Raw genomic sequence first — 13008 nt, 5'->3', positions numbered from 1 at the left:
AAAATACAAAACTAACCCTAAGTAGAAGTTCAAAAATTGATTTCTTTTAAGGGTAGTGTTGTAAAGTTACTATACAATCCAAACACAAAAATACATGTCTTGCCCCAATCATTTTAAGAACACCAAAATTGTTTCAATGCAAAGTTTATTTTACTCTTAAACACATGACAAAGCCTCCTCAAGGCTTGCAACAACTTCTTCTAGCAGATATCATGGGAATTAGCTTCCCTAGAATTGTTTAGTCTTTTTCCAATGTAACAAAAAAAAAAAAAACACATGACAAAGATGTTTTTTATTTTAAGGCTAAGAAGGAGAAAACACTGTTTCTATCTATAATGAACCGTGCTTGAGTGAACAATGTTTTCTCCATTTTTTTTTAATTTTTTAATAATATAATGATAATAAAAAACCTTTAGAAAAAAGAGAGAGAAGTAAACCTTTTTTTTTATCCAACTCAAAACGACAATCGTTCAAGCGCTTCAGATCCTATACAGTACGGACACGAGTTCATTATTAGATAATATTATCCTTAATTTACTCTAAAAACAACAATTATTGCTAAAAAAAAATAAACACAAATTATTAGCGGAGTAAAAATCAGAAACCTCAATTAAATCAAAATATTAAAACAAGAAAAAGTACTTTCATTTCTCTCGATCCCTTCTTTTCTTTGCATCTCTTCTCAAAAGCCTCCCTTCAACGAGGCCCATACGAGAGAGACCTTGGCACACACAAGAGAGAGGCCGGCCCCAAGTAATTGAATTTTTTTTCTTCATTTTTTTTTAAATCTTGTAAGAGACTCACACAAGAGAAAGAAAGATCTACAATTGCCTCCAACTTCAGTTCTTGTCTCGGTTAATCAACAAAAAGGTAACAAATTTGTCAATTTTGATTAAGACCCAATTTGGAGGCTACCTGTTTGCTGTTATTTCGCTATCATTTATAGAATTTTGCTGTTGCCAAATTTCTTTTGTTGGGATGTCATTTTAGAAAAATATCTCGCTTAGTTGTTCACTCTCTTACACCTAACGGAGAAGAAATAAAGAGAAACAAATCACGTGTTACTTTGAATTTCTTTATATGGGTTTTGCTTTGAGTGTAAATTTAGCTTTATTGCATTGTTGAAAGAATTTACTTTTTGGGTTTTTTTTAGATCTTCAATTGTGATAGATTTGTGATGGGTTTGTTATGAATTGTGTTGCAGAGTTGGTTTTTGAGGCTAAGATATGGATTTATAGAGACCCTGTTGAGGGAATTTGATTTTGGAGTGGAGAATTGGAAGTGGGATTTTTGTTGTTTCGGAGAATGTGGTTACTGTGGACGTGTTTGTTTTAATTTTGTGTGCTCAAGTGGCTGTAAAGGAAGAGGTTTTTGTTTGATTGCATAGAAATGGCTGATGCAGCTGGGTTAATGGAGGCCGCTGGGGCTAGATTTAGTTCGTTGGAGTTGATCGGGAGAGGATCGTTTGGCGATGTTTATAAAGCGTATGTGTTCATTTCTTGTTTATGTTCTGCAGCAATCACATTGCTATTCTCTTGCTTATAATAGTTTGAAACTCTATACATTTCTTAGGAAGCCTTGTTAGAAATCTGTACAATATCACTGTAGATTGCATGGGAACATAAGTTGCCAGTACTGCACTTGTGTAACCACATTGGAGCATTAAGGTGGTGGACATCCATTACACCAGGGAAATTCTTGCTCATACCCTGCCATAGTTGAAATCACTTATGAGAATGATACAAAAAGATGCATAACACACAAAACTCCCAAAATGATTAAGTTATTTTCATGTATGGTTTCTCACAATGAGACAAACTAAGCTATCATCTATGCAAAATGGAAACGTAGAAATTAGGATGATAAATTGAAATCTTATGTTCTTGCCAACTGGAGGAACACGGGATTCTTCGTATCAAGGTATCATGGAATATGATCTGTAGAAGAAATTTAATTCCACTTGTTAAGTCATGTCATTCAGATTAGCAGAATTAGTGAAGAATTTTGTAATAAATTTGCACTTTTTGAGGGTTGTTTTGAACATGTTCCACCTTAAGTATGCTTAGTTATGTCATTGAAATTCCTTTACATGCTTAAAGCATTGCAGTATCAGAAGCTAATACACATTATTGTACTTAAAATACTATTGATATTGCATGCTATTTTTATTTCCAAAATGAAGCTTTACCATCACAATAACTATCTGAAGAGTGTACATGCTGTACTTGTTGCCGCTGATGCCTTTCTAATATGCAGGTTTGATAAGGAGCTTGACAAAGAAGTTGCTATCAAAGTTATTGATTTGGAAGAATCGTAAGCACTCAGCATTAGTTATTTTGCCTTTTGTATTCTGCTCTCTGCTATCAAAATTAGCATTAGTTATTTTGCCTTTTGTATTCTGCTCTCTGCTATCAAAATTAGAGGATTAATCGTATCTGATCTTCAGTCTGTCCCAGGGGTGTCTCTCTGTGTACAAGTGAATATTTTCCTGGCCAGAGAGAAACTGAAAGGCACCCCGGTTTTCCATTCTTCCCTTGATTCACAATTGTTCTATTACTTTACTGAAGAGATATGTGGATGGACTTCATAAATTCCTCTCAAAGTAAATTATAGGCGTTAAAGCAGCTGGACCACTTCACTGTGTTAGAAAACATAGACTATGGGGTTGTTTTTGAAAGTAGATCCTAGGTGCAAATGGTGTTATCCTATGGGCACTTAACCATGTGCTGATATTTTATTGGAGGCATTGCTGATATTGATGGTTGGGGAAACAATTGCAACATTGATATCTAGTGAAATTAAATGTTTCTTTTTTCAGTTTCCCACTTATAATGAAAGGAGATTAGTATTAGCAAAATATTTACGCATCAGCAAAAAAAGAAAAAGAAAAAAAGAAAAAAATACCAAGATGTTTGGGAAACAACAATGGAAACATGTTCTGGGATCTGTATTTTCTGACTACATCTATGATATGTCTTGCCTTATGGTAAAATGCATGTTAGGGGAGATTACTTATTATATGGCCTCTTGGCTCTTATTGAACTAGAAGCTTTTTGTATTGCAAACAGACTGCTATTTTTTTCTCCAAAAACATTTTAGCCTGCTAGCTTTATAAACAGTATAATGTGGTTCTCTACTTCCTAAATATTGCTTGATTTTTTCTTCTGCAGTGAGGATGAAATTGAAGACATTCAAAAGGTATTACCTCTTATTCAGGTTTATCCATTTATTATATGTGATGATTTTGTTCCTCATGTATCTAATTTTTTTGCTAGGAAATTTCTGTTTTGCGACAATGTCGTTCTCCATACATCACAGAGTACTATGGATCCTATCTTCACCAGACGAAACTATGGATAATTATGGAGTACATGGCTGGTGGATCTGTTGCTGACCTAGTAGGTTACTTCACTTGTTTTGTTTCTTTGTTTCATGAAATTAGTAATTTTGTTTGCGAAAGATTCCTAATAATGGTTATTTGCAATGTTGATGCAGTAATTGTCAATTATTGTTTATTTATAATTGAACCAGATAATTTTCTAGATAATGATTATTCTCTGAAAAGCTAATACATATTTTTATTTCTGCAGCTGCAGTCAGGTCCTCCACTGGATGAAATGTCAATTGCTTGTATTTTACGGGACTTGCTGCATGCTATTGAATATTTACATAATGAAGGAAAAATTCACAGAGATATTAAAGGTTTTGCAAATTTTTTTATTTTTTTTAATCTGCTTTTAATTTCTGTCCTTCCTGTTATTAATTTTTTTTTTACCTCAATGCTTGCTTGAATTGCTTGTCCACTGACATCCTGCCCACTAAATTTTGGCAGCTGCAAACATATTGTTGAGCGAGAATGGTGATGTTAAGGTATTTCCTTTGGTCTTGAATAGGCTTATAAGGCCCCCTTGATTATCTGTAGAGTGGCAAATTAGAAGATATGTAAATGTAGTAGGTTTACCATTTTTTTATTTGAGAAAGTGGTGGAGTTATGTGCTCACTTTTAGTATTCCAAGTTACTATGGTGACCTTGTGACAGGTTGCAGATTTTGGCGTTTCTGCACAGTTAACTGGAACAGTATCGAGGAGAAAGGTACTACAACTTATTCAGCTAAGCTTTGTTCTACAACCAGTAAAGAGTGTATCACATAGTGGAATATGCCTTGTGGATTTTTTGTTTATCATTTATTGTTAGGTCTACTGTTTTAGGACCTATTCCTTGCTAAACTTGTATTATGACGTTTGCTTTTTTTTTTTGTTAAACTATTATGAAGGAGTAGCAGATAATTGCTACAGCAAAATAGCATATCAGCAGAAACTATTGTGGGAACTCATAGAAAATGATATTAGATCTTAATTCAATTGTTAAATTAAAACAATTGAAATCTTTGTTCAATTCATTGAAAACTAAAAATAAAGAAAATAATTGAATGAATTCTCTAATTGATTTTTTTTTTAAAAATTTATTGCCTTTTGTAGTGGCCTTTTATTTTGGATGAAGGGAGTAACTATTTAGTAATGGAGACATCACCATTATTTCCTGTTTGAATGAGTGGTGTGGTTCCCCTTCTAATTATTATTCCTAGTTGGCTTATCTGCACTGGTCATTTTTGGGCCACAGGCCCCCCTGTTTACCGTCCTTTTGTTTTCCAAGTTTTGTAATTCAAGTTGGTAGCATTTGTTGGATTACTGGAATTCATCTTCATTAGATATTTTGTCATTTAACCATTTCTTTCTTCTGATTTGCAATTCAAGTTGGTAGCTTTCTTTGGATGACCAGAACTCATCATCTTCTGATAATTATCATTTAAACATTTCTTGCTTTGTTCTGGCATTCAATTTTGAGTGAAAAATCTGTTCAGCAATATGCTAATTTGGTTAACAAATACAGACTTTTGTAGGAACACCATTCTGGATGGCTCCAGAGGTGATTCAGAATTCAGAAGGATATAATGTGAAGGTATCTTTGAAACAGTTCTTAGCTTTTCTTTTGGGTTTTCTGATTTGTTTTGCTAGAGCTGTACTTCACTCCTCTCTCCCTCCCTCCATATCAACGTTTGAGTGTGGTCATGCTAAAGCCCTTGCTTGATGCAGGCAGATATTTGGTCTCTAGGGATAACTGCTATTGAGATGGCAAAAGGGGAACCTCCACTTGCTGATCTTCATCCTATGAGGGTTCTCTTTATCATACCTCGAGAAAATCCACCACAGGTTCTCTCTGCATTCTTTAATGTCAAACTGATTAGTGGCTTTACAATCGTAGAATGATGAAATATGTATTTAACATATGGAAGTACCATTCAACATTTGTTTCTTGTGCAGCTGGATGAACACTTTTCTCGTCCTATGAAAGAGTTCGTCTCGTTCTGTTTAAAGAAAGTTCCTGCCGAGGCTAGTATTTATTTCCTCTGTATTATTTATTTCCTGTTTCCTTGTGAGTATTGGAGATATGATGGGTTTCCTATGAATTGGGTGTTCTTGAGTAATTGCAAGTGGACGAATCAATTTAGGGCTTGGTTAAACTCAAGTCCAACTTTTCAATGAAATTTCATGACATGCTTGTTGCTTCCCTTATCATGATACTACCATGCATGCATGCTTGCACTCCCAAACACACACATTGAGAGAGGGTGCAACATGTTCTCTTTGAACTGTCAAAGATTGATCTTTAGGAACAAATAAGAAAATGAAGAGCCATTTATTTCTTCCCTGTTTGTGTGTTTCTTTGCCAGAGGTGCCCCATTTATAAATTAGAAAAAGCTTTATCAGTGTAGCATGTCAGATGGTATAAACAAATGTAGTAACAATATGATAATGATAAATAAACATATCCCTGCACCCTTGCAGAACCTCTGATACTAGTCCCCATATCCATTGTCTTGGAAATATGAAAAGTTGGAGTTTGGATTTGAACTTGATTTGGATTATTATTCTGAGTTCATCTACTGGATTATTATTCTTGGTTTTCATGGCTGTTGCTGCTGTATGGCAGCTCCTTTTCGTTTTGGTGGTTACACTATACCAGTGCAACGGTTCTCATATTTCTTTTTCATGTCTGATGATTGGGAGAAGGATTTTGACCATGTTAAATGTTGAAGTGGATCCTGTTTTTAAGCTCTTTACACAACCAAAGCCTTTTAGGGGTAGAATTTCATCTGTCAATCAATAAGTTAGGTGAATGATGCAGGATATGAACTATTTCAAAAGCGAATGGGACAGTATGATTTTTATTTAGCTTTAATCAATACAATTTTCTCAAATTAACATTCAACCTGCAGTAGACGGGTTTCATAGGTGTTGAGTATCCTGGGTGCCAGGAACTAGTTTGACTGAAATGGTTACAAGAATGCTTATGACCAATTCAATTAATACCTACCACAGATTCTTGTACTGAAACTGTGTTGTCTGGTAAGTTTAGCTTATATGCCATATGGGATATTTGGGTGGAAAATTATGGGGTTGTGCAGCCCTACCATTTAGAATTTAGCAAAAGTTTGGTGGTGCATGATTTGTTTTTGGATAAATCATAGTTCGACCTGTCTTATGACAAGATTTTCTTAGACTCATATTTTACCTGGATTTGTTTGCGGATCTGCACATAAGAATCCTTCTTCCATGATGTCACATTTTCAAAAGGAATGTGAACTGACAAGAAAGTAGAACTTTTTACCAAGCACTTTCTACTTTTTTGTGTGAAACCTTGCATTCTGACACATTGGTGAAGCATGTAAGAGCACTGATGGTTGCTTTTTGTTTGGTTTCCTTGCACTCAAATTCCTTGAGACTTGCAAGGATTGGTTACTTGCTTTGAGCGGCAGCTCAGCCCAATGAGATGGGTTTTGCTTTCCTAAATTTATTAGCTTAAAAATTTTACTCAATACACTAACAATACATCAATTTTTCAAAGCAATCTGATGCAATGTTGTGATTAAGATTCTTGTCTTTCAATTTTTATCTGAAGGACATTTTAAGCTGATACATCACTTGATGTAATATGAAGTTTAGGGGCTGTTTGAAAACAGAGCAATACACCAATTTTCTAGAAAAACCAGAGTTAGAAAACTGAAACTTCCTTTTCAATATAATATTTTTTCATTTAATTTTTTTTCAGTTTTCCAAATTTGTATTGAGTTTGAAAGATTTTAGAGGTCCTCCATAGTTTTCCTTTATAATTTTTTCCACTTTTTTTCAAATGATGAAAAAACATGAACAATGAAATTTTTTTCTTTTATATATAAGCACTTTTTTGCCATATAAAATATTAAAATTATTTTTATTTTCATATTTTCACATTTAGTTAGTGCCATAAATTTATTTTTTATTAAAAATCTAATTTAAAGTTTGCTTTGGGTTAACAATATAACTTTTTTATGATAATTTTTAATTTGAATGAAAGCAAATTAATATTTTATAATTAGATTATCATGAATATAAAATATTATGATGGACTATTATAAATTATGGTTTTGATTTTTTATGAAAAATAGTTGTAATCTTAATGTATTTCTTATTTTTTTTAGTGGAAAAATTCCTTTTTGTTCTCAGCAAATGATCGTGTTTTTCAATTTTTCATTGGAAAAGAAAAACTGGAAAATAAAAAGAAAACTGGAAATGGAAAAAGAAAATAATTTTCTATTAGTGAACGAACCCTTATTTTCTCTTGCTGTTTTCTTTAATTTATCAATGTTTCTGAATGTTCTGATACTTGTTAGTTGAAATGGGTGCTGTGTATTTAATATCTATGTTGTTGGCTTAACCATTTTTTGATTTTTACTTTTTAATTTTCCATGTATTAAATTTCAGAGGCCAACTGCTAAGGAACTTCTAAGGCATCGGTTTATTAGAAATGCTAGAAAGAGCCCAAGGCTTTTGGAAAGAATAAGGTGCGATATTTTGCTTTTGTCCATTGCCTTAGGATGCTGCATTCCCACAAAAACAAATATGGTTGCTGAAGCTTTTTTCTTTTTACCTTCCTTTTCTCCTCTCTCTATTTTGTTTTATTTCCTTATGTCAGTATCAAGGATATAAGGTATCATAAGGTAGCTTGAAATGTGCTTAATTTTGTCTCGGGCATTATTTCCTGTAACAGTTCCTGGCGTGTATTTTTGTTAAACAAAATGCGAAACTGGATGCATCTTTGTTACATAAGCAAGCACAATATTTACATTCTTGTTGTCATCTTGATAGAGAGCGTCCAATGTACCAGATAAAGGATGCAGAAACCCCCAGAAATGGTCCAATAGGAATAGGGGAAGGTTTTGATACTGTGAAGGTTGTAAGAGACTTGAGGGCTGATGGAACTGTTCGAGCCAGGTGAATTTCATTTCTTTATTGTTTGTTGTCTGCAATATGTGTTATCTTATTCCAATGGACTGGTTTAATTTGCAGCGGTCAGGGAAAGCCCTTCAAAAATGCTGGATGGGACTTCAGCATTGGTGGATCACAGACTACAGGAACCATTAGAAGTGCTGCAAGACCACCTCAGGTTAGAGAAAAGAAAACAGATATTTCATACAATAAGGATACCCAAAGAAGAGCTTCAGAGAGTGGTAATCATTTGTTGTCTGCATCTGGAAATGCACTTCAGGAATCACTGGAATTATCCTATGGTAAAGATGCTAGGGATCCATATCATGATGATCATCAGGATAATTCCTATGATGATGTAAGTGCTCTCTTTTGAATTATGCATTATATCAAGAATGAAAACTTCACCTGTGTTGTGGGCTAAGAATAGAGACCAAGACAGTTTTCTAAAATACAAAAAAAAAAAAAGTGATGAAATCAGCTGTACTAAATATTTAGATGTTAGCGGCTGCCATCAACATGCTTGGTAAAAGTTACATGCCTAATTACAAGCAATGGCATTCTCCTGGAATGTTTCCAACAGCGACTCACGCTAGAATTTTATAGAAGCAAACGCCTATATGCTATCCAGTTTTTTTCGAACCTGCTGCTCACTGGTTAGAAATTCAATAATGTGCTTAATTGATCGGAAATTATAGCAGAAACTGAATAAGCTGGAACTCTCTAGACCAAACTCTTAATATTGGCTGAAGTACTCAATTTCCAGGATGATTTGTCCGTGAGTGGATCAGGAACTGTTGTCATACGGACTCCTAAAGGATATCAGTCATCTGCCTTGTTTCGAGATCAAAACAATGCGGTATGACTTCTGTATTAAGTTGTGCAATACGTATTGCTTTCCCTGTGCAACCCATTTATTTTATCAGATTTTTATGTTGTGTAGTCTAGCAGCACATCGACTTCTTTTGAAGATGCTTCTACCAGTGGAACAGTTGTTTTCCGTGGCCAACATGATGAATCTGATTCTCCTCGGACTCATAAATCCAGATTAGGAATGCAAGAGAGAACTTCAAGTTCCTCACTGGAGGACAGTGCTCTAAATCTTGCCGAGGTTACTTCTGTGTTTATTGTTAATGCTAATTTCATTAGGCAGCTTGTAAATATGACCATTAATCATCAGATCCTTTTGAATCAGTCTTGAATTGTTATTTAGTGCTTCTCAACTGTACTCATTCCTGAAGCAATGTTAGAACTTGTGTTCCATCTTGCTTGTATTTTTTATTGTTTTATTTTCTCATCTAAAGTTGGATTGTCTGCCCCAACCAATCCTGAAGATTTGGTCTCTGGATCTTCCTAAAGCTTTTGCTCAAATCATGTTTTTACCTTTTTTGTCAGATTCCTGACCTTTCCTCCTTTTGACAGTTTCATGTTTATAAGGAGATTCTGATCTGGAACCTTTCAGTGTGCTTATGTTGAGAAGATTCTTTGATTGTTGTGTGTATGCAGGCAAGGGCCGCGCTTCAAGGAGGGTTGAGGAAAGTAAATGCTAGAGAAAGGTTTGTACCAAGCAATAATAATAGATATGGGCTGGAGAACAGAAGAAGAGAGCAATTGACAAACAGCTCTGATTCTTCCAGGTACATTATACTTAATCATGTGGATAATCATTTTGCCTGCAAAAAAAAGAAAAAAAAAGTTTTTTACAAATTTCATAAGGGCAACACTTCTACCTCAGAAGTTCTCGTGAATACTTCGATGCACCAAAAGCTTTTCCAAGATCACAGCAAGCCAGCAATGTTGAAGAAAGTGCAAGAATAGCATCAGCATCTTTGTCAGTTTTGCTTATCCCATCCTTAAAAGAGGTGAGTAGCCAAATGATGCTGTGTATCAATTTTCAAATTTGCATGACAGAGGTATTGTAGTGTTGTTATTTCATAAATTATAATCTAATTTACAAGGTGACAAGTCAGTTATGAAGTTCCTTTCTGTCAAAATGAATTTTGGCAATAGAGCAGGTGGATGTAGTATTTCTCATGAATTCACATCTCTTTAGCTTCTGACAAACCATTGCAAAGATTGGTACTAGCTATGCAGCAAATTTGGCCCATCAGATCATTTATTATATCCGCCTAGGGTTATATGAAACATGGAATATTTTGGTTTGCTTTTCTTCAACTAATTTTGTATGACAAAATTGATCAGGTTGCTTTACAAGTTAGTTCATAAGCTTATCAAGAAATAAAAGAAGTCAGTTCATAAAATGATTTTGTGCTACTAAATCTTTAGATCGCTGTAGTCAACTGCATTTAATAATGAAATATTTACCTTGTTATTTCCCATGTTTACTAGACTTGTGCTATCGTTTCTTTTCTTTTCTTTTTCTCTTGTTCATTTATGTGCCTTTTAGAAATTGTGGAAATATGTTGTGTTTTTCTTTTCTTTTTGTCGCATTGGAGTGCTAGTGCACACAATTTCTTGTATTTTCTAGTGATTAAAAATTGTGAGCGTGTTAGGTCCCTGCCAACAGTTTAGGCATCGTTGATTTAAGTTCTATGCGCAATCTGATGGCTCCACATGTTCTTTTTAAGTTTGTGTCAATTTCATCTTCCTCTGTTTCATTTCTAATAGCTTGATATGTATGATATAGGCTGTTGCTGATGATTCAGAAAGAGCACTTTTTCATGCAGTCACAAATTCGCTTGTAAATATGGAGCGGGTAAAGCCTGGATCTTGTGATATCTTTGTCAGAAGTTTGCTTCAGCAGTTGGCAAGGTTCAAAATTCTCACTTAAACTGTCTAAGAAAATTATGTTAATGTGATAGTATTTGCCAACATAGTGGCAATTGTTAGTTCAAATTACTAAAGTAAAAGCGGTTTCTGCAGTTCGAAAGAATCTTCACTGAGAGATCTGCAGGAGCTTGCAGCTCACCTATTAAGCAAGGGCAAGACAACCCCTGAAGAAACACAAAATGGAAATACAGATGTTGATAGCAGGAAAAAGCAACCGACCAAGGAATTTAATTCAAATGCCAATTTAAGTCCTCTTGCGAGATTTCTGCTCTCAAGGTTGGTTTAAGTGATTTTTGTACCATTATTGAATTTTTTACTATTTGAAAATAGGGAAATCGTGCATCTTAGTCGAGCATCTTTGGCTATTAAAGACAGTTATTAAACCCAGCCCGGGGATTGACCCGACCAAGGGGCCGGGTTCCGGGTTTCATGAGTCAACCCGGAAAAATTAAAAAAAATATTTGAAGTTTTAATATTTCATATGAAAAAATAAAAAAAAAATCCATGTAAATATAAGATATACATGTTTAAATAATGAAGTTTAAAAGAATATTTTAAAAAGTTTTTTATCCCACATTGAAAAAACAACTTTTTTCTTGGGAACATAGAGTATATATATTAATGGGTTTCAAATCCCACATTGAAAATATATTATGTTATCCTTTTAAGATGAATTATTTAAACCAAAAAGTTTTGTATTCCACATTAAAAAGACAACTCTTTTCTTGTGTGAACATAGAGTATATATACAAAAGGGTTTCAAATCCCACATTGAAAAAATAATTTTTTTTTCTTGGGAATATAGAGTATATATACTAAAGGGTTTCAAATTCCACATTGAAAAAATATGAAAAAAGAGGGGTATAGGAGAGAAACCACATTTGAAAGAGAAAAAAAAAACACTGGGTCTCGTCCGGGTTCGTCTAGGTCATGGGTCAACCCGACGAGTCGACCGGGTTTTGCCGGGTTGTTGCCCCGGCTGGTTTTTTATTAAACCCGGACCGGTCCAGCCACCGGGTCCCGGGTCGGCCGGTCGGGCCGGGCAGGGTTTAATAACCAGGATTAAAGATTTTGATCTTTATATGTATTTGTAAATAGTAAATAATGATTTTTCTGATTCTTTTTATTTGTTCTTTTACTGTTTATATTGTAGTGCTTTTTATGGATATGCTATTAAAGATTTTGATCCTTTTTTCTCATGCAGATGGCAAGGCCAAGTTTCACGAGATGTCAATCCAACTTGAAAACTTAAAAAGGAAGAGCTTGGAGGGAGGCTGAGTGCATCTTCTATCTTTTTGTAGTGTGTTACCTGTTTATGCATTCTTTCAGATTTGATGTACATATCATTGTAAGAAACTGTGCATCTATAATATTTCTATTATGATCATTTGCCCTTTTCATGGTCTATTAATCGTAGCAGCAGAATTGGTGTATAATTAGGGGTGTGAGTTTTGTTTTTGCTATATTAATTCATCAGTGTAATTTTAGGAATCTTAGTTGTATTTATCATCATATTCTAGTCTAAATTTTGTCCCAAATGTTTGAATCAAAGTTTTAGTGTCTCTTTCCAATTCCATTTAGCTTGCTTCGGGTGGCCAGAGATTGCAGACCTTGCCTTTTCTTGAAATCAATATTTGCAGATTCATCTCTCCGTGAATCTGTTCAAAGGGAATGATCCTGGATTGTTCAAATGCTCAAAGGATACAAGAAAACAACCAATACACATCAACAGGTAGTATTGTTAAATTCTGGAAACAACTTATGTGTAACAGGATTGATTTTGTCGAATCTTGGATTGCCTTAGCCGTATCATATAATGTTCATCAACACATTTCCTCTGACCTTAGAAGAAGCAGTCGATGTTTATAGTGAGAATGATGTGAATTTTTTTTTCCCTCTAGTATCTTCTGG

General features: G+C 34.3%; 1 protein-coding gene across 5 annotated transcripts; it reads left to right on the top strand.

Moving 5' to 3' along the window:
• Nucleotides 1-640: 640 nt before the first annotated feature.
• On the top strand, nt 641-12648 carry LOC18095556 (uncharacterized). 5 transcript variants are annotated; one of them, XM_052449682.1, is made up of 22 exons: nt 641-870; nt 1205-1484; nt 2257-2313; nt 3171-3198; nt 3276-3398; nt 3591-3702; nt 3833-3870; nt 4040-4093; nt 4892-4960; nt 5095-5211; nt 5323-5391; nt 7804-7883; nt 8188-8313; nt 8389-8485; nt 8588-8665; nt 9074-9166; nt 9251-9418; nt 9814-9944; nt 10043-10169; nt 10955-11079; nt 11191-11373; nt 12302-12648. In XM_052449682.1, exons 2-22 carry the CDS (start codon nt 1390-1392, stop codon nt 12339-12341), a joined length of 2010 nt encoding a protein of 669 aa, XP_052305642.1. In that variant the 5' UTR covers nt 641-870; nt 1205-1389; the 3' UTR covers nt 12342-12648. The 5 variants fall into 5 exon arrangements, with proteins under 5 accessions (XP_052305642.1, XP_052305640.1, XP_052305643.1 ...); XM_052449683.1 differs by having other exon boundaries at nt 651-870; nt 10046-10169; XM_052449680.1 differs by having other exon boundaries at nt 650-870; nt 8389-8665; nt 10046-10169.
• Nucleotides 12649-13008: the final 360 nt, after the last annotated feature.

This window comes from Populus trichocarpa, chromosome 1 (genome assembly GCF_000002775.5).
Source record: "Populus trichocarpa isolate Nisqually-1 chromosome 1, P.trichocarpa_v4.1, whole genome shotgun sequence".
Classification (NCBI taxonomy): Eukaryota; Viridiplantae; Streptophyta; class Magnoliopsida; order Malpighiales; family Salicaceae; genus Populus; species Populus trichocarpa.
The sequence above is the reverse complement of the archived record's forward strand: the minus strand, read 5'-3'. Positions and strand labels throughout refer to the sequence as shown.